A 22,914-nucleotide genomic window follows, 5' to 3' on the forward strand; every position below is an offset into this window, starting at 1 on the left:
TATATACTATAGATTAATGGCCAAATGTTTTGAAATCATATCTATTATTGAGAAATATATATGTTTTTCCGAAAAGTAGGTATATTCTCTAGAATTTCAATTATTCTATAGATTGTTCATCAGCCAAAAAAAACCTTCATTCATAAAAAAGACAGTAATATCTCCATGAGCTTTTGTAAAAAGTCACTTTGTCCTCATTTGAGTAATAAATTCCCAGTACAGTCTTAGCTCCATGAAATTCAACTTCCACTCCAACAAATCTATTGTGATAACTGTCTTAAACTTTCATAGAATTTATTAAGGAACCATCTGAAATCCATTCTGAGATACTTTTAACAAATTAAAGAAGAAATTATGCTATTCATATCAACATTTTAAAGTATTCAGTACATTATTTAGTCTACATTTGTGAACTGAGATTGATTTGTTTTGACAGGATTGTTTGGAGTAGGCCAGCTTACTGTGAACTCTCGTCTTGTTTTTTGTAGCTTATTAGTTTGATGTCCCTTTTAAGATTATTACATCTAGAAAACATAATATTTACTAACTGCACATGAAAGTTGTTTTCTTGAACAAAATTTTGAATGAGTAATGGCTAGCTAATTTTAAGCCATGCTATAACCTGATTATGTGCAATGACTTCACCTGGATTCTAGTCTATATTTTGAACTCAAACCATCTTGGTTGCCTTGAGGAACAACTTATACAGGGAAACAAATGGAAACCAGAATGAAGATTGAATGCTTCTCAATTATTTTTACTGGATCTCTTAATAGCTCTGAATATCATCACATTTAATGCATTTTGGAAAGGTCTTCTGGATAAGGAATTCAAGTCACTCTCCATGGATTTACTTCTTTCAACAAGTTAGTTATAGAAAATAATGTTATGAGTTTCTACTTTAACCCCATGTTAGTTAGGCTGGAAAAACTTTCAGTAGGTTTCTATGGAAGAGCTGTAGATAGATAGATAGATGGATGGATGGATGGATGGATGGATGGATGGATGGATGATAGATAGATAGATAGACAGACAGATAGATAGATAGATAATAGATAATAAAATGTTAAGCCAAAATATGATGAAAATCTGTTATATGTAGATAGTAATCCACAAAGGTAAGTATTTAATATGCAGTATGCAGTATTTAATACTATGTATGACTAACAAAAAGAAACTATTTAGAAAAGCATATGGAAAAATGCTGTGAAGGATTCTTTTGGGACAGTTGTGTGGGTGGAAAAGTTGTTCTCAAAGGGAACAAAGGTACACTTCATTGTATTTTGGCAATATCAGATTTTTTTAGATGACTCTTCCCAGCAAGCTAATTTTGATGTGACAATTAGAAAGTGATATGGACCCATATTAGGAAATAAGTAATTTCCTCTTGAGTGTGGAGTATCAGCAGTTTAAATGGTAGAAAATCTAGTTAAAGAGCATCAAAGGCTTTTAGTATCACTAAAACATTCATGTACAAAATAAAGTTGTATCTTGTAGCAATATTGGATTTGGTAGGCTATTTATCTGTTGTTCATTAAGTAATATTAGACTGCTAGTACCACAATAGACATAGACCTTAGATGAAAAGAAATATCATGTTAAAACACTGTATGATTGGAATGGAAGCACTTTTTAAAAGTAGACTATTTTTTGTTACATCGATATATGTTGTGGCCCAGCAGGAGCCGTTGGAGTTGCCACCAGACTCCGACAGCGAGGGTCCCTCTGAGTCGGCTCAAGAGGAGGTGGGGGACCCTGGACAGGGTTCTGACGCTGAGCAGGGCGCAGAGAGGCTGGTTGGCCACCAGGGGGCACCTGAGGCATGGAGCAGTGGTGAAAGCCAAAGGAAGGGGGCTCCTGATGTCATGCCTTGGAGCAGTGGGAAGGAGTCACAGGACAGTGAGTCAGACATCAGCAGTGAGCTATTAGATGCTCGTTACCGACGTGCTACCCGGCGTAAGGAGCAATTGAGCAATTACAGGAGGTAATGGCTCTCAGCTGCTGATAATTAGACTCCTCTCCAGACTATAAAGGGACTGCTTGTGGACACACCCTTTGCAGGAATCAACTGATCATTGGAGTTGGAGAAGCTCAGATCTGTGTCGTACTTTGGCAGGCTGGATTGCTGCCAAAGGGTTTAGCTGGATTGCTGCCCAGAGTGCTATCTTGACCTTGGCAGGCTGGATTGCTGCCAAGGTGGAACCTGTATGTCAATAAACATCTGGAAGAGACTTTGTGTCGGAGTGTCTTGGTATACAAGAGGAGGGGGTCAGAACAGATATAGAAAACTCCTTTTAGTTATTTAAATACATTTATTATTTTAAAGAGTTGGCAATAGCTCTGTAATTTTAGTGTTTGCATTTCTTGCCCAGAACCATGCTCCTTTGTCTGCAATTTTGTATTAATTCAGGCAAAATATGGTCTTCTTTAGACAATAGATTTCCTTTGACTTCAGTATAAAAATTCCTGCAGAGTTTGGTGGCAGTAGGATCATATTCCAAGTGGAAGAGGATGCAGATTTTCAGAGTCAAGACTCTTGCACAATATACCAATGGTGTGAAAATGTTTTTAAAGGTTCGTTCACTTCATAAGAGAACTAAAACAAAACAGCAACTGATCACATTAAAGTTGAAGGAAATCTAATAGGAGTCATCTCTTGAAGGAATAACATTATTATATGTAAAAAGACCTACAAACTTAGTTTATAGAATGCCTTTACCTTATATAATCTAAACTAGATATGGATTAAAGCTGTTATAATCATCTCATCAGACAACTCTTGCCAGATCCCCATTTTTCCCAGTTATTTTGCACTGTAGCACTAATGGCGAAATTATGATGGTGACATGCCATGATATTTTGAGTGACTCTTCAGCAGTCACCAATACCCAACAACTAGCCTCAAAAGCTTGCCTCATTTTTGCTGTCAGTATTGGTGGGAGTTTTCTTGGTAATTTCTAGATTGGGCTGTTGTTTACTTTTAGCTTGTTTGACAGTTGCTTGATTGGGGTATTGTTGCTTCTTGATTGTTGACAGGGCAAGCCGCTAGTAATGGTGAATTAGCCAAGGATGTAAGGGCTTTGGAGGTTTCACTATAAAAAGTAGGATGCACCAAATAGAATAGTCTTTTGCAGAAATAGTGGTGACTATCAAAAGTGTAAGATTCTAAATATTTGATTACCATATTTTTCGGAGTATAAGATGCACCGGAGTATAAGACGCACCAAGGTTTTGAAGAGACAATTTTTTTAAAAAGTAGGTAGGTAGGTAGATAGAGAGATAGAGAGGGGAAGAGAGAAATACAGGAGGTTGGTAGGGAGAGAGAGAGAAAGAGTAGGTAGGTAGGGAGATAGATAGAGGGATAGAAAGAGAGAGAGAGAGAGACAGTAGGTAGGTAGGAAGAGAGAATAGGTAGGTAGGTGTATTTATCCATGTGCTGGAGAAGGAAATCGCTGACAACCTGCAGCACCTAAGACTTGTTTCTGCTGGCACAGCACTTGATCAATCTAATTCTCATCAATCACTCTAACTAAAGAGCTTTCTGAAAGGGGGGGCTTGAGCTGTCTGTGGAAGGAGTGAGTGTTTGCTCCGTTTGGGTAGGGCTTTGGCTAACTCGTGCAGGAGTTACCTCTGGTTGTCTAAGAGTGGAATTGGAGAGGCGGCCACGGAGTTGGTCAATGTGCCTTCTCCAATTCCTACTGTCCTCGAGCTCTAAGAGGTAAGAGTGAGGGCCGGTGATGTCTATCACTGTGGCAGGAATCCACAGAGTTCTCCCGGCGTAGTTATGGGTGTATACCCAATCCCCTACGCTAAATGTCTGAATCTTGGTTGTGGAGTCTGGGGGTGATGAGGCAGAATAATTGGGGTGTAGCCGGTCTAAGTGGGGCCTTAGCCGGCGACCCATGAGTAGTTTGGAGGGGCTTCTCCCTGTAGTGGCACTGGGTGTAATGCGCTGAATTAGCAAATAGTGGTCAACCCATGTTTGCCAATCTCCCGGGCCCATCCTAGAGAGGGCCTCTTTTGCAGATCTCACCATTCTCTCCACCTGACCATTGGAGGCCGGATAGAATGGCGCGACCATGGCATGCCTGATTCCATGAGCTGCTAGGAACGTCTCAAATCGCATGGCCATGAATTAGGGCACGTTGTCAGAGACCAAGACGTCGGGCAGGCCATGCGTGGAGAAAAGTCTCCGTAGCACCTTGATGACCGCTTCTGCCATAGTGGAGGTCATCAGGACTACCTCTAACCATTCCGAGTAGGCATCCACAACTACGAGAAATGTCTGGCCATGAACTGGGCCAGCAAAGTCAATGTGCACCCTAGACCATGTTGCTTGAGGTTGCTCCCACTCCTTAGCGGGCACCTCTGGGGGAGCTGGTCTGGATACCTGGCACAGTGTGTGCAGGTAGCCACCCATTCTTCAATCTCCCTGTCCATGTTAGGCCACCACACATAACTCCTATCCAAAGACTTCATCCTGACAATTCCAGGATGCCCTACGTGTAAAGCCTCTAATACTGCAATGCACAGTTTGGGTGGAACAACGACCCGGTCCCCCCACAGTAAACAGCCATTACTTACCCAGACCGGTGCCGAAGATGTCCTCGATAACTCATCATGTTTGGTAAAATACATTTTGAAATCAACCCCAACAGGCCCCTTGGGCCACCCCCTCCACACCCAGTTCAAAATTTGCTTGATGGTGGAGTCCTTTGCAGAGTGATAGGCAATGTCACTGGACGAGACAGGCCCAGTCTCAAGGCAGTCAATGAGGAGGACTGGCATCTTGGGGTAGGGTCAGTGAGAAGTTCCAGGAGCGGGCAGTGGCTTAACATGTGAACGTGCCCCAAAGTGGAACCTGGTCGGTGGATGAGGCGGTAGGAGTAGGCAGCTAAGAAGATGGTCCACCTGGTCATGCGAGGTGATAATGACACTGGAGTAGGTCGGTCCCCAGCCAGTAAGCCCAACAACGGCTTGTGGTCTGTAACCAGTTTGAAGTCCTGGCCATATAGATACTCATGCAACCTCTTTACTCCGGCCACTGCAGCCAAAGCCTCACGATCCAGATGGCTGTAGTTCCGCTCTGCTGCGGACAAGGTCCTGGAGTAAAATGCAATAGAGGCTTCGGTTCCATTGGGCATGCGGTGGCTTACGCCGAACGGAGAAGCATCGCAGGTCAGGACCAATGGCAGAGTCTTGCTGTATTGCACTAGAAAGGAGTCCACCAACAGAAGTCATTTTACCACGGCAAATGCGGCAGTCTCGATTCTGCCCCAGGACCACTTCGTGTTCTTAGCCAGGAGACGGTGTAAGGGCTCAGCCACAGTGGCTTTCTGTTTGAGAAAAACGCTGCAGAAATTAAGGAGCCCAAGGAATGGCTGCAGCTCGGTTTGATTGCGAGGTGTGGGGGCATCCTGGATTGCTTGAATTTTTTGAGTGGTCGGGTGAATCCAAGAACCGTCAATTAGGTACCCTAAGAATTCAACCCTGGGCACGTTAATTTGGCGTTTCCTTTTTTGAGGTGGAGGCCTTTGTCTCTAATTCGAGCCAAAACTGTTCGTATACGTTTCAAAAGTTGCGCCTCATTTGCAGCCGATACCAAGATGTTGTCGAAATAAGGGATGATTCCTGGAATCCCCTGCAAAAGCCATTCCATGATGCTTTGGAACAATCCAGGGTCGCTACTAATGCCGAATTGCAGGCGGTGACATTTGAATGCAACCCTGTGGGTCACAATGGTTTGGGCCTCCGCCAGAGCACCATCTACAGGCAATTTTTGGTATGCCTGCGCCATGTCCAATTTTGCGAACATTTTTCCTGGGCCTAGTGAATGAAGTAGGTGCTGTACAATGGGTATAGGGTAGGCGCTTTGTTGTAGTGCTTTATTTATTGTGCACTTGTAGTATGCGCAGATGTGGACAGACCCATTAGATTTGACAGGTGTCACTATAGGGGTCTCCCAGCGTGCGTGATTGACCGGCTCTAGGATTCCCTGGCCTACAAGCTTGTCAATTTCCCTATCAATTTTGGGGCGGAGCACAAAAGGTACTCTCCTGGATTTTAGCTTTATTGGGGCTATGTTGGGGTCCAACCTAAAGGAAATTGGAGTCCCCACATACTTACCCAGACCGGTGCCGAAGATGTCCTCGAACTCCTTAAAGATAGCTTCAACACCGTCGTCTTTCAAGGCGTTGATACCGGTCACTTCTAGGCTCAGGGCTTGAAACCAATCAAGCCCTAGGAGGCTCTGCAGGTTGCCGCTGACCACTGTCACTGGAGTTTTCTGCTGAACTGCTTGAACTTCACCTGGAATGTGCCTTGGCCCATGATGGGGATGCGGTTTCCCTGGTAATCGCGTAGGCGGATGTCAGGAGTGCGAAGATGCTGCTTCTTTAGGCTAGGGATAGCCTGCTTTAGGGTGGCATGATGGTCAGTGATGACCCGATGTCGATCTCCATCTCACATGGAGAATCCTCGATGAGGACTGTGACCTTCAGCTTTTTTGGCCGCCTGGTGCGGACTTTGCCGATTGATGTATGGTCGTCTTCTGAGCACTGTGGTGATTTCTGCCAGGCTCCTTGGTTGGCCATCTGTTGGCGGTGTGGTGCGCTTCTAGGCTGCCAGGCAATGGCAGGGAATCTGCTCCGGTACACCTTGGCGATGTGCCCCTTTTGCTCACAGCGCGGGCAGGTTGGGTCACGGAAACAGCAAGCCTTTCTGTTATGGTCTCCTCTGCATCTAGCACAAGGCAGGAGATGCGGTTTGAATTTGCACGCGTGCTGGGCATGGCTACTGCGCATGCGGCAGCTGTCATCTTCCTCGCCTTCTGAGCTCTCGGGCTCTGCAGCCTCGTGATGTACACGTGTACTCTTTGGCACATCTTGTGGAGCGCTTAGGTGCTGCAGAGTCTCAGTAGATTTGACGGCTGATTCAGGCATCCTGGCTTCGTCCAAGGCGATCTGCAGAGTGAGGTTAGATTTAGCGAGTAACCTCTTTAGGTTAATGTCCTGTATGCTGCAAATAATGCGGTCCAGAATCAGCTCATCCAGGTCTCAGAATTCGCAGTACGCTGCGGCCTTGCGGAGTGCCGCAACGTACTCGTTAATCGACTTGCCTTCTTTCTGGTTTCTGATGTTAAACTCATGCCGGTGAACGTGCTTGGACAGCTTGGGGGCATAGTGAGTCGTTAGCATCTGCTGAAGCACGGACCAGGCGACTGATTGTAGCGGTGTCAGCTCAGAGAGGTCTTTCGCCATCTCGAACACTTCCCGGCCACAGTATCCGAGGAACATGTTCTTGCGACCTTCAAAAGGCCCATGAGGTTGTTTGCCTCGAGGAAGCAGTCAAATCGTAGCATGTACGAGTCCCAGTGCTCAGTGACTGGGTCATACAGAGTCAGTGGGGCATGCATGGCCATTTTGTGTTCAGAGGGCATTTTGAGTTTGCTGCTCAAAAATGGCTGCTCGAAGCAGCGCTCAGCTCCGGGCTGGGTGTACTTGCTGCATTGTACGCTCTTTTTGGTTCGCCTAGTTGCCTTCCAATCCCACCTTCGTCGCTAGTGTTAGATTGGGTAATGGATAGGCACACATAGGCTTAATGGTAACAACAGCTCTTTATTAAGTACAACAAGTGAGAACAATCCAGCGAAGGTTGAATCTGACAGCAGCCCTTTTATAGGGAGCTGTCAGACCCTTCGACCAATAGGATTAAACCTTTGTTCCTGCTGGAACAGAGGACCTTGGTGGAAACCACTGTAGTTAAAACAAGTATCTAACACTTCCCATCTCATTTCAAAGCAACTTTGGGCAGCTTACAGCATCAAAAGCATTAAAACCATAAAAGATACATTTCTAATATTTATATACTTGTGTAACTACTGTATGGTCATTAGTTCCCTTATTTTTCAATCAAGATTATCCCATTTTGCTTGGAACCAATCAGTGATACTTGCAGTATATCTAATTGCTGGACTGCCCAAACATTTACTGCTTTAAAAATACTTAAATCATTTAATTTAGATTTTAACCATTTTAGACTCTTTTGATACAGTCTTTTTTACTTCATTGTGCTCTAAATCAATAGCTTCTATCACTTATAATTAGTTGTATTGCTCAGGTGCCAAATGTCTAATAGCATTTTCATTCATTAGTTGTAACCCATCTTCTCTTACAATCTTGCCTCCTGTAATTGCAAAACTAGCATATTTGTCTAGGCCAAATATTATTCTCCTATTTTCAGTAAAAATATGGATGACGAACAGAAACTCAGTTTCAGATTTTGATTTAAAAAGTACCTTTAGATTATCCATATAAAGCAAAAAAAATGCCCTCCCCCTGTGATTTAGTATCCACACTTGATTTTGTTCAAGTTTCTGCTGTTGCCGCTGCTGCTGCTGCTGATTTAGGAGCTCATCCCATCTTTACTGACATGCTGCAGCACTAATGAAGTATAGCTGAATCTCCGCAAAATGACTACTGAATGGTTATTCACTTGGGCATGCTTTAATTAGATCTCTTCCTGGAAGGAAAAAAAATGATTGTAAAAGATAAGTAAAAAGAAGAAAGATAAAGACTTAGACTTATATACTGTTTCACAGTGCTTTATAGCCCAATCTAAGCAGTTTACAAAGTCAGCATATTGCCCCCAATAATCTGAATCCTCCTTTTACTGACCTTGGAAGGATGGAAGGCTGAGTCAACCTTGAGCTAGTCAAGATCAAACTCCTGATAGTCAGAATGCATAGTTAGCCTGCAATACTGCATTCTAACGACAACAAAGTTCAATAGTAAGCATCTCCCAATCCTCAAGAAATACATATTGAGGATTCTGCCTTATTATGCCAGGAGGAAGACCATACAACTGATCTAAGTGGAGCCCACATTTAAATCAAATGATATCCAAGCGATTGGCCTAGGGTCGGCTACAGAGCTTCCTGACTGCCCTTACATCATTGAGTTCCCTGATGTACTCTTAAGGAATTATAACACCCTCACTCAAGAGTTCTAACAGCATTCTCCTCCTTCCCAACACAACAACAACAACGTTCCAAGCCATGGTTCAATAAGAACTATGTTACTGTTTTTTTAAAAAGCTCTTGCTATCACTAACCAGACTTATGTATCCAATGCTACACTAACAGCTGCAAAGGACCTCCCCCAGCAGAAAAGATACTACAAAGTGCTGGCATGCAAGAAAAAAAGAAAACCATGAAAACAACATATGGACACAACTCATTTAAGCAGTCAAATCCAATGGCTCAACATCTTTCTGCAATACATCACATCAAATTCCCAATGAAATTATTTAGCCATGATGAATTGTCACATCCTTCTCTGGGGACCTGGGAGGCAATTTTTTAGGAATTCTATATGAATGTCATTTGTGGAAGTGGAAGCCATAGCAAAAATATAGAAAATCTGCCAATGTGACACCAAGTGACAGAGATCAAAAATCTTGTTGTTCAACTAAGATCAGGGAAGGCCCCAGGAAAAAAACCAATTCCTCAAGAGGCTATTAAAAACAATTTGGACTTTGGGCTCTTGCTCTGGCCTTGCTGTTTACCTGTATCAACACGTGGCTAACAACCCAAGGATTGGGTCTAATGCACTAAATATAAAAAGGGTAAAAAGGATGATGCTACCAATTATAGATCAATTAGCTTCCTTGATACAATCAGCTAACTTCATGGAAGATGGAAACATGCATACATTTATGAGTTTATGCATTTATGGAAATTCCAGAACTGGCAGGAGCATACTTAAAGAAGAGCAAACTGAATTTAGGGAAGGACAATCCACTGTCAACCAGTACTTAGTGCTCCACATCTAATTGAAAAATACAACCTCCCTTTATGCCATCTTCATACACTTCAAAGCAGCTTTCCATATCACAAAGGAACTATGGGGAAAGCTTGAAGCCTCTGTGATTGACAATTATTTATTTCATCTAATATGAATGGTTCATGAAGGGACATTATTGAAAAAAAGATGAAACCTCCAGGGCCATCTCCCCCTGACATTCGAACTACCACCGACCTCCGTTCCTTCCGTCAAAAGTTAAAGACTCACCTATTTCAATCAGCTGGCCTGGCACTTTCTTAGTTTTACCTCCCAGGGATTTATTTTAATTGGGTTTGGGGTTTTAATTGGGATGTTTTTAGGTATTTATTTCTTGTACAGTCTATCTCCCCCTCTAAATGTATTTTAAATGTATTTTATTGTTATGACTGTATTTTATTTGCATTGACTGTACACCGCCCCGAGTCCCTTTTTGGGAGAGGGGGCGGTCTAAAAATCTAAGAAATAAATAAAAATAAAATAAATAAATTAATGCCATTGTAATTGAGAAAGGCTTAAAGCAAGGCTGAATATTGCCCCCCACCACCACGTTTACTTAAATTTTTTTATAAACTCCTTGATGGGCAATATCCTTGACATGAACTTTCACTCTCTAAAACTAGCTACAAATCATATTTATGTTTTACACTATATGGATGTTGCAGCTGTACTCAAGAACATCTGTTGGCCTTAAAAGACCATGAGAACATGAATACAGTTTTGCAAGGAAGAACCAGTTGGAGCTCAATGATCAGAAAATCAAAAATCAAATATCGTCATGGACGATAGATAGCCACAAGACCAAGCAGGTCTCCTGTTTCAAATATCTAGGAGTAGTCCTATATTCTGCCAAGAGTAGTTATCCCAATGGTGACTGCATCACTGAAAATGCTCAAAGAAGTTCATATGCCATCCTTAAATTCCTCAAGATAAGAGATCCCACTATATTCCTGCAGCACTCAAATTATTTCAAGTCAAGCCAATAGTGCAATGCCTCAATGGTGCCCATCTTGGCCCCCTCTCCAACTTTACACCATTAGAACTTGTTCAATCGAAATCCCTAAGCCTCTTCAAGCCTCCATATGGGTCTCTATTGCCACCTTTTGATTAGAGAGAGGCCTCATGAAAGTAGAGGATAGAGTGTGGATACCATACTCAACTATTGGCTTAGACTGTACTTTTTCCCTCTAGGCCATGCCCCATTAACTATGAGGGATAGTTTTCTGTCATATGGAAAAAGACAGTGCCAACTAAAATCTTATCCTTGGGATTCTCTCTAGATTTTCCATGAGCAGCATAGGACATAATTAGGCCAAAGCTCTAATTAAACAGTTGTCACAGGCAGTTGTACCTAACCAGGTCACCAACCTTTATTGCCAGTGAACCCAATGGGTAGTTTGCCTCCCTTATGGCACATTTAATGAATCTGGAAGTACCTCCCCATTAAAGAATCTTTACTCTGGCACAATGTCATACCGTGCCTCCAGTTGTCCTTGAATACCAAAGATTCCTTACTTGGAGAGACAAGGCCACTGTGACTCTGGACATGAAGAAGCAACAGAACCAATGCCTGTTACAGAAACATCGGTACTAGACTCAGTTCACTATTGCTCTATGCATCTTCAGGGCTCCCAGGACAATTCTCCTCCCCCCTCTCCATACAAGGTGGCCAGCAGCACCTAAAATACATGACAAGATGACTTGTGGCACAAATAAATTTTAATGGGCTCCTAGACATAAAATAAAGTGTTCTGTATCATGGTATATTTAATTTGCTCTGCTTTTTATGTGCATTTATTGTTCTCACCCCTTCTTTCAGACTGTTTTTGGACTCTCTTTAGTTTTATAATTTATAGCTGTGTTTGTAACTTTATTTTTGTATTTTGTATTGTTTATGCCTTTACATTCCTTTACCCCACCCTCTCAATGTTGGCCCTTGATCGTAATAAAGGTTGATTTGATTTCCATCTGTAGCAACTATTGCTTCATCACTTTTGCTCCTGTTCATTAAAAAAGGTATTGTATTTGTTCCTGGAAAATATAATGTAACATTGAAAAAGTCAATATTTAGCTTTATAAAATATATCTTTATTCAGGCCTGCTGAAGTCATGATGTTGAATGAAATGCAGGGTGTTTTAACATACAATATCAGCCATGTATACTTAGAACACAGTGTTAACTCCTAGCAACTGCCTGGAAAAGTCCCTTCAGTTTTCTTGGCAAGATTTCGGAAGTGGCTTGCCTTTGTCTTCTAACTTGGGCTGAGAGTGAGTGATTGGCCCAAGCTTATCCATTTTATTTGGTGCCTAAGGGAAGACTCAAACTCACAGTTTCCCAGTTTATAGCCTGGTATCTCTGCAAAACTACCGTAGTACTCATGAGGGCATCACCTTCATTTAAATAAACAATGTACAAATGTGAATAATAGTACTGGGGAGTTCCCAGATTTTTAACCCTGGTAAAAGGAAATGCATAGGATAGAGTTGGAAGTCTACTGCTGAATTGTAAGCTGCCTAGAGTAGCCTCACAATGAAATAGTGGCAAATAAGTTTAACAAATAACTAAATAATACATTGGGGACATTTACTGTATAGCTGATAGGCAAAATAATGCTGGTGTTTGTAGAAACATCAACTGGCATACAGTTTTCTTTCAAATTTCCAATTACTCTTTACTAACAGCCAAAAATAATATCAAATGATGTTCTTCTGGTTAGGAAACATTCTCTATGTCTCATTGTTCTTAATATTTCACCAGGAATCATTCAAACAACAGATAAGCCAGGCATTTTCCTTTGTAGGGCAGAATAAAAAAAATGATAGAAGGTAAAGGTTTCTCCTGTTCAGTTGTTTCCGACTCTAGGGGGCAGTACTCATCTCTGTTTCCTAGCCGAGGAAGGCAGTGTTATCCGAAGATGCTTCCGTGGTCATGTGGCACATGGCATCTTAATCATAAGGCTACCGCACCCACTCTAGGCTAAAGAAAGGTTACTGATAAAAATGCAAAAGAAATGCTGTATTTGTGAAAATAATAACAATAGTTCAGTAAATCTATGTGATTGTTCAGAATCATTGACTTGATCAGTCAAATACCGCTAATTACAATAGCAGCTAAATGCCCTCAAGTTAGTATTGACTTTAATTTTCAAGTAAATCAAGTTAAGTATTAATGTGTAGAAAAATGAAATCTTATTAAAGAATAAGAGGTTTAGACAGGGGTTTAAATATGAAAGACCTAAAACATTCATCTGAATCTTTAAAAACATGCATACTTTTCAAAAACAGCACATCCCTATATTATTTGGGTTCTATTTTGCAAGCCTTAAAATTTCTCCTGCAGGCTTTTTTAATCCTTTTTTTTTCCAGATAATTTATTTTGTGTACGTAATACATTTTGTAAAAAAAACGTATGGGAAATGCCTCAAGTGATTCAATAAATGTGTGATTCACCTGCCCTGAACATAACTGCAGTTTGTTCTTTTGCTGTGGTGAAAAAGATATGCCTACTTCAAATTATTTATTATTATTATACCATGAAGTTACTCTCTGTCACCTGCCCAGATTCCTTTTTAAAAACAGTATATTCTTATAGATTTTTCATATTCTTATTTATAACAGGATATTTTTTATACCAGACTTTTATTTTGGTAGTTGATTATGTAACTGAACAGTTGCATTCTTGTAAATTGGAATGGTTTTCCCAGTTGGCTGTGAAAGTTGGACCATAAAGGAAGGCTGAATGCCAAAGAATTGAGGCCTTTGAACTATGATGCTAGAGAAGACTCCTGCGAGTCCCTTGGACTGCTAGGCGATCAAACTGGTCAGTCCTAGAGGAGATCAACTCTGACTGCTTTTTGGAAGCCCAGATCCTGAAGATGAAACTCAAATACTTTGGCCACCTAGTGAGAAGGAAGGACTGACTGGAGAAGAGCCTAATGCTGGGAAAGATTGAGGGCAAAAGAAGAAGGGGACGACAGAGAATGATGTGGCTGGATGAAGTCACTGAAGCAGTTGCTGTGAGCTTAAATGGACTCTGGGGGATGATAGAGGACAGGAAGGCCTGGAGGAACGTTGCCCATGGGGTCGTGATGGGTCGGGCATGACTTCATGACTAACAACAACAAAATTGGAATGCTGAAAGGAATGTAGAAATTAGAGAATTTTGTTTAGTTTGCACTTTTAAGCAAAGTTATCTTCCCACTCTAATACATAAATTGGCACACATGTATCATCTCCAATTTTTGACCTGGGGTTCTCTACCCCAAAACTGTATATCAGAATGCCTGAATGTTGCATATAAAAATAGTTTTATAAAGGGAAAAACTACATAAAAATTAGGAAAACCTGTTGAGAAAAATATGTACATGAACAGTTTTATCCAAAAACACTTGCTTAACAAAGTAAATGCAAGCTTTGTACAGTAACTCTTTCTAAACAAAAAATGACATAATTGGTCAGAAAATGCTTAGAACTGAACTTTGCAAAGTGAGTAGGATTTATCCATTCCTGATCTGTAATATGTTGAGCCACCACCTTCATTTACAATGGAAACCCTTGGGTACATGTCAGAAGCTAAGAATAAAATGAAACCTAAAATATGTACGTCCACATGTAGAGACTGTTCCAAGAATATGTGGAAAAAATAAAAAATAAAGGGTCCCAGCAGCTGCGTCAGAGGATTTGTTCAGACCAGGGTGCCAGGAGATTTGAGACAGATGTTTTCAGATATGCGGCATGCCTGAAACATTTCCAGGGGACGGGCTACAAATAGTGACTTAATAAGTGTAGAATCAGGAAAAGTATGCAGGGGAGAAAGACGCAAGAGTTTATTCACCCTCTAGGTGAACACTTAGTCATTTTACATTTTGTCTGAGTGTCAGGATTAGCTTTTGAAGCTGTCAGATCCTTGGTCTTGCTCTTTGACTGTGAATAAAGTGCAGCATTGTGATTTCTAATCCCACTCCAGTGACTTGATTTTAAATGTGGATTTGGAGTGAATCCCGGCATCCTGTTTGCTAAGCTTCCTACTCCTGTTTCAGAGGCATCACTAGATGTTGAAGAGAAAACACTAACGGCTGCCCTGTTCCATTTAGAACTTGTTGCTTTTCAAAACTTTATCTGTAAATCATTGGAAAGAAATCCATGGCTACCAAAGTGATCTGTTTGTTTTTCTTTTTTTCTTTGCCTCTGCTCCCAGTGGGAAATCACACCGGACGCATCAAGGTGGTTTTTACACCCAGCATTTGTAAAGTGACTTGTAAAAAAGGCACCTGTCAAAACAGCTGTGAGAAAGGAAACACGACAACGCTGATTAGTGAAAACGGGCATGCTGCTGACACCTTGACAGCTCCCAACTTCCGAGTAGGTAAGTTTGGTGAATCCTTATTTGCTCTTGTTAATCCTGTTGGATTTAGCTGTTTATGCACTTGGGATTTTTCTTTCAACCTTTTTCCTGAAGGATCTATCATATGTTCTCTGTAAGCCAGACTATTCGGTATCTTCTTCATTGCTCTTGATTTTCCTTCTGAAGTGCAAAAAAGAATAGATTTACTCAAAATCTGCTTATGATTATGTTCACAGTATGGCAGTGCTGTACTTTCATATGGACCCACACATTTTCATATGAACCCACAAGATTGGATAGAGCAGTGGCAAAACTGAGGAATAATAACACTCTTTCAGTGTTTAATGTTTAGTTTAATGTTTAATGTAATTTAATGTTTGGATAAGTAAACGTAAAAACTCATTGGAGTTAAATGAAACATTCCTGAAAAACATTGTCTAGGAATTGTTTAACTCTGTATTCCTATGAATGGAATGGCACCAGCTTAAAAACATGTGCTTTGAATGCACTGTGAGAACCACAGATATTATGTCAGATATCCAGATAAACTAGACATTTAAAAATGTAATGAAAGGTATTATTACAATAAATGAACTTGGTATGCTTCCAAATATAACATTCAAACAGTATATCTATCAAATTTTAGACAACTGGTTTTCAAAAGATTATTGATATTTAGGTCCTTTATGATTTCCCACCTGTAAATTAATTGACCAGGATTTAGAAAATGTAGTTGATTTCAGTGGGCATTCATACCAATTTGTAATGCCAGGAGTAATACAAAGCAGAATACCATATATTTTAATGTTTTATTGCACAAACCTCACATTTTCATTGCCGATTCAGGAAATTTTAGTATATTGCACTGCAAATACATTGTTCTTGTTAAGTTGCTTTTTGATTCTTTTTTCAAATAGAATAATTCTATTCCTGTGCAGCATATAAAGCAGATTAGCTCAACATACTATAAAGAAGGCAATGATAGAGACAGTCTAATTTCCTTTCTTTATAGTATGTTAAACTTTGCCTAAAAATATTCTCATAACCTCTAACAACATGGGTGGTATAAAATGCTTGTCAGTCTGAAGAGCATCCAAAACGGAACACTTGTTACATATAAAATACTAAGGGCTGGCTGGCTAGTCCTATCATTAAACTATGGTGAACAAAATTAAGCTTATATATCTTTTTCTCTTACATTGAACCTCATTGAGTTGCAATTTAGCAATCAAGTGTGGCTGCTAAACAGAACACATAGTTTCCTCAACCACTGGGAAACCTTTGGTTTGGGACAAACCAAAATTGGGAACCATGGTTTACATATTGCTTTCAGTTTAGATTGTGGTTTGGCCATACAATCATATTTCAGGACATATTTAAACTGAGGATAATTTAGGGGTAATGGAGCAATTTGTAATTGCATGTTTGTGAATTGAGAATCCAGTTTGGGATTCTTGCTGCCAGGATGCTTGTGTAAAGCAACAGAATCTCTGTGTTTGTGGCTGTTTGTGCAGAATGGGTGTGTAGGGATTATGATATTATTTGAGATTAGGAAAATAGATGGATCCAATAGTTGAAGAGCCACCTAAACTTTTTCCAGTAAATCAAATTTGGCTTGGCGTTACATATGAATGGGATCTATGCGTGAAATTAGATTGTAAACTACATCAGTAACATACCATGGTGTGGATTCAGATTCTAAAGTATGTGGTAGTATATGAAGTGTTGAAAAAAAAGTAGAGAATTTTTGAGTGTGTGCTGCTAAGAAACTCAGTGGCTGTGATCATTGTTGAACCTAAATGTATTTGTTTGTTTTAAAGGACATGTATCAAATGGCATAAAATATAAGTTACTTCAGAATATCTATTTTTAAATAGGTAGGAAGAAATAGAGATAAGAAACTATCCATTTATTTCATACATCTATGTGACATATTGTTTGTCTAACAACTGAATGAAAACATTGAACAAAGAATGTTTTGTATTGTATGATTAAATTTTATTATTTTTAATTATTGTACTTTTAAAAAATTTTGTTTATATTTTCATTTTCAACTTCCTTGAACATTAATTTTCAGATGGAAGAGCAGAATGAAAATTCAGTAACTGAATTTTAAAAAAATGATATTTTACATTTATTTCATTGTACTGCACTACAAATTTTAAAAACAGTAAAATTATTAGCTTTTTTTTAAAGAAAGAAGCAGCAATAAGTAGTACAAACAGATATGGGTACAATTTTGTATTACATCAAGACTGAAATAAAGATTAAAATTGGAATGGGGAGCAAAATACATGGCTTTGTAAGTGAGAAGTAGGGCTGCCTTGTTTGCAAGTCCTAGAAGCAAAAAACCTGTAGATGATTAAGGACTGGGATGGACAGAATCCAGCTGTAGTAGCTATGAAAACAAAGGGTCTTTAGTCTATAGCAAAAGCATCTGCAGCTTTCAGAATCCATGTTAGCATCTGGAGTATTAATTGAAATGTAGTCTTTCAATCCCATTCTTAGCTCTAGATTGCTCAGTTCTGTTAATTCTCAAGAGCTAATAAGAGCCTAACCTTAGAAACCACAGCATTTATTATGCCATGTTTTCATAGTGAGGGATCCCAATGGTTCAGATTATTAATCACCTAATTGGAAATGCATATAAAATATCAAGATAAAATGTTTTTTTTAAAATATTTGTTTTTAAATGTTTTTTTTAAAGAAATCAGCATATATATCGTGGTGAAGGCCAAAATAATATCCTTGTGGTCATTCTTTTGATACTAGCAATCTTTACATGATCAGAGTAGAGTTTTGTAATTCAATAGTAATATTTCTGTGTGAGATATTTAACTTTCCCATTCATTTATGAAAGCCCACTGGGTGACTTTAGGCCACTCTCTCTGTGACAATCCAATTTCTATTCAGTTTTGCAGTTGTGGAGAAAACTGGAAAAAAGTACAGTGTATGCTACCTTGAGCTCATGATAAGATTGTTAGGTTTTTAAATTTAACAAACAAAGATAATTGAAACAAGAGATTGTATCATTACTGAACTTTCCGTTTTGCATTAACAGGCGTGTGTATCATTATTTAGAAGTATAATGATTCTTTCCAAGCATTTTGCATGTGGCAAGTAACAATAGCCATGCATGATTAAAATGAAAACAAAAAAACAAGAACACGTTTACTTACTTTGGTGTGCATACCACATATGCAAACTCAGTCCAGATTGGAAGGTGAGATAGAACGCAAGTTCTATCCCTGGTGACTCTTGGACAAATACCATGTTGACAAGCATCTGACAATATTTTATTATTCTTCCAAGGCCACTTTGGTAATGTCCATGTCTCAATCCCATCATCTATCTGCGATCTTTCTCTTCTTCTACTTATTGCAATTGTGTTTTTTTTTTAGTCCATTCCCTGTCTGCATCACATGGCCAAAGTTCTGTACAGTATTTGAGTTTCTGCTTGCTGTTCATTATCCCAAAGGTATATTAGACTTTATTTCATCAAGAACTGATTGGTCCATTCTTCTTACCTTCTGTGGCATTTCTAATAACTTTCCCCAAATCTGTAAATCAGAGTTTTCTATCTTCTTTCTCTTAGTTTTTGGCTTTTACAGTTGTGTATTATCACTGACAAGACCACTGCTTTAATTATTCTGTCCTTAGTCTTCATGACATTGTCTGCTCTTCTTCCTATGACTAATCTCTTTACTCCTTCAGCCCATTATCTAGCTTTATTTGTTCTTGAGCACAAAAATAACCCCACGAATAGTTACTGTTAGCTATAACAGCATTGTTATCTTAGCTGAATAGAAAAGCTAGCGCTCCTGTTATCTTCTGAATATAACTTCAATCATATCAATATTGGGTGATATCCATTAAGTCCCCTCCATTAGCCAAAAGGAATAGGGAAGGGAAACTATTCCGTGATTTCCATGTTGCACTTCAACCCCTTTATATCTCAGATCTGCTCTGGAGGATTGAAGAATCAGAAGGTTTTGATGCTACAGAGAAAGGGGGAATTGCTGAATCCCTCACCCTTGGAGTGCTGATGAAAGCTTTCCATTAGTAGAGAGAAACTAGATAAATTCTTCTCATATTTTTTTTTTTTTACATTACATACACTTTTTCCTTCATAGAATCTGCTTTTCAAAGAATTTTAATTTCATTTATTTACTTTTTGGCAAGGAACTGAGTAATACAGGAAATGGAAAAAAAGAATAGCATGATGAATGTTGTAGAATTTCCCAACTAACTTTTGTAATTATGTGACTCATTCTTGCTTATAAATCTGTTCTGATTGAGGAAGATTGAACAACAGAAGTCTAATCTGGTGCTTATTCATGTACCGACAAAAATGGTATGACTCTGTTCTTGTGCATTTAAAGTTTTGCATCCAATTTTTTTGCATTGCACATCTGAAACGAAGTAAAATAATCTTGTGTTCCAGAGGTGCATGGCTTCCAGTCATACACAGGCCTCCTAAATCTTGGATGTGCTTCCAGGAATCTCCAAAACCTATTACCACATTGCAATTTTTAAGGTGATAGAAAGAAAAGCTACAACGTACATATATGGAGACTTAATCATGTGTGTCACATTTGTAATGCAGTCCTTAGTGCATATTCGAATGCCGGAGTGGCTATTGGTCCAAAAAAGGTTGTTCCTTCTTTGATCTTTTCATTGGTTATTTTTTCTTTGTCTGCATCACTGTACCAAAACATGCAATAAGGCTGCCAATTCTAGTTGTAACTATGACCTTTAAAAACCTGTGAATTTGTTCTAGAACCATCTATAAGCCCAGATTCATTCTTTTTCATCTTTCTGTTCCATAACTATTGACTAACTTACTCTAAGCCTTCTCACTATACCTTTTATAATAGATTACTCCCTGGAGAATTTGACCTATTCATTATGTTGACTTGTTGTAATCTAAACACTGCTCCATGTATAAATTCTTTTAATTATTTGTAAATCTCACTGTTTATTTTTCTACTGTATGGGCTATGTTTATTTACCCATAAATAAAATAAATAAATCCAAATCCTCTTACTGCATCCCGCCATATGAAGGTCAAGTTCTGAAAAGCCATTGTTGTTTGATTCAGAAACTAGTGGTGGCACAGTGATTAGAATGCAGTACTGCAGGCTACTTCTGCCAGCAGTTCAGCAGTTCAAATCTCACCGGCTTAAGGTTGACTTTCATCCTTCCAAGGTCAGTAAAATGAAGACCCAGATTGTTGGGGACCAGTTTTATGTTCCATGAAAACAGAATGACAAACCATGCTTTTCTCCTCATTTCTGTTCATATTTGCTCATCTTATTATATTTTTCCATACTTTTATGTAAAAAAAATTAAGGGGCAACATTAAGATTGTTTAATGTTAAAAATTTGAGGAACAGTTTATTTGTGGGTAATATGTCAGTATCTTGGACAAATGCATACTTTAAATAGCATTGGGGGGGGGAGCTGGACAGGAGAGAGACTTGATGGCATAAAAGGATCGGGTGCCAGGGAAAGCAGATTAAGGAAAGGCCTAGTCAGACAAAACAGCTTGTGGAAGTATTTGGACAGAACAAAGCTTTAAAAATGTTTGGCAACTTGTGCCAGTCACTTTGTGCTTGGTGTTCTTATAATATAATTGTTTCTTTGTGCATCTTGCCCCTTGTGTTGCAATAAGACCAGTTATATTGCCAAAAGCAAAGCAGAAAAATTTAGAACATTTTTCTTTTTCCCCAATGATACTCAGTTATCTAGTACTATTTGATGGACAAATTGGTCCTTCAGAGAAGATATGCACCAGTTCTGCTGTGTCATTCAGTGATCTTTTGAATAGGAGGATAAAGAACTGAGATTTTCATGGCCATGTTGAGTAAAATACTATGAAATAGACTTTCTTTAAGTCTGGTTTGTTGTGACTCTCCAGGGTAGCCTTTCTAAATCTTGACAACTTTAAAATATATGTATTTCAACTCTCAAAATTCCATGCTAGCCATGGAATTCTGTGATTTAAAGTCCACACATCTTAAAGTTGTCAAAGTTAAGAAATAATGCTCTAAGGCCCTAGAAGATAGCCTTATGAGTTGCTATGGGATCCTTTTATTTGGAGATACTGGGGATTGAACTGAGCTTTCAAAATGTTTCGATGTACAAAACCTTTATTTAGACTATTCTCTACTGACCTTAAACAGGAATAAGGTAAATTTCATACACTGGCATTTAGAACATCAAGCATAATAAATGGATTCAAAAATTAATGTTTCATGTTCATGTATGTATCTTTTTTTTGCTTTGTCTGTCTGTCTGTTTCTGTCTCCCTCTCTCTGTCTCTCTCTCGATAGTTTTCAAAAATATAATATTCTTTGATTCTTTAAATGTTTTAAGCTTTAATAGAACATTCAATAATTGTGTTTTAATGGTAATGTAATTTATTACGACAATGTTACAGTGAATAAGAATCCAAGTTTTAAGACTGGATGCTAAAAGATTTGAGTTCATGTTTATAACGAAACTGGCTACATTTTATTACTAAATTTGCAACTGAAAATTGGGTGTACCCTCTGTAAATGTTTGTTGGCAAACAACAATTTCCCAAGTTTTTTCGGTCATTTTTATCCTGTTCAATACAGGTATTTAAAATAGAATGAAATCTGACAAAGTTTGGCTTGAATTGTGTCTGCCATTATTAAAAGAAATCAAGATTATAGTAGATCATCCTCATTTTTTATCAAACAGCAAGTTGATACACAAATACGATTGTACTATATCTGTATTATAAAGGTATCCTTGTGACTGAGAAATTGACTTAGAAAATCAAGCTACCAACAAGAACTTATTTCAAGATAAGTGGCTCAGAATTTGGTTCAGGTCTTTTATACTTGTATAGTGCATACATTAAAATTGTATGTCATCTTCACCCATATATCAAATTCAGAATTTCCTAATTTACCTTATTTGGTTAAAAAAATGGAACTTTTCTTTATGTTGTCACATTTTATTTTTGTCAAATTTTTATTCCATGCTAGTTACCAGAAAAATGAATTTCCACAGTGACTTCTAGCTATCAAATAGCTTCATATTTTTTAATAATCCAACATTGGATTTCTATTTGGCAGCACCTATCTGGTGTGAAAACCTAAGCAGATGTTAAATTTGATTAGTATTTGGATGAGTATTACCAGGGAATCTTAGAGCTATAGAATAGATCAGGAAGTTGCAAACATTCCTGGAAGAACACCACAGCAAACCATTCTGTTCAGTTACCAAAGAAATAGAATTGATATTTCCATGTAATCAAACCTGATTCAATGAATTTCACTTACAAAAAAACAAGAACTTTACTTCAGTGGTTAACACTGACTTGTCCTAATAAAAATGGCATTTGCTTGAATGGAATAGTCATGTCTTTAAAGTTCCTTTAAAAATAGATAAGGAAAGAGTCATACATGTATCCCAGAATAGAAAACAGATTTTTTTTAAAGACAGAGAAAGGGCTTTGCTTTTTGTATCTAGCAACCTGAAAGCTACACAACCTGTAATGTAGGTATGTGATCAGATCCTCTAACTCAGGGGTATCAAACTCAAGGCTTGGGGGCCAGATCCAGCTCTCAGGGTGTGTAGATCTGACCCACAGGGCTACCCTGGAAACAGCCCATTTTCGCTGGCAGAGCTCTTGGGTTACCACAGGCTCCCCTGACACGAGTGACGTATAGCTGGCCGCCACGACCCTGCCTCCCA

The 22,914-nt window shown here is 38.9% G+C and overlaps 1 protein-coding gene across 2 annotated transcripts in view; it reads left to right on the forward strand.

Annotated features, from left to right (window-relative positions):
• LTBP1 (latent transforming growth factor beta binding protein 1) overlaps window positions 1-22,914 on the forward strand; it is a 231,828-nt gene that overhangs the window by 77,969 nt on the left and 130,945 nt on the right. For both annotated transcript variants that reach the window (XM_081940927.1, XM_081940928.1), the window contains exon 5: window positions 15,037-15,204. In XM_081940927.1, coding sequence (XP_081797053.1) covers window positions 15,037-15,204 — 168 coding nt within the window. The remainder of the gene's footprint in view (window positions 1-15,036; window positions 15,205-22,914) is intronic.

This window comes from Natrix helvetica, assembly GCF_964273705.1.
Source record: "Natrix helvetica genome assembly, chromosome: 2".
In the NCBI taxonomy this organism is placed as follows: Eukaryota; Metazoa; Chordata; class Lepidosauria; order Squamata; family Natricidae; genus Natrix; species Natrix helvetica.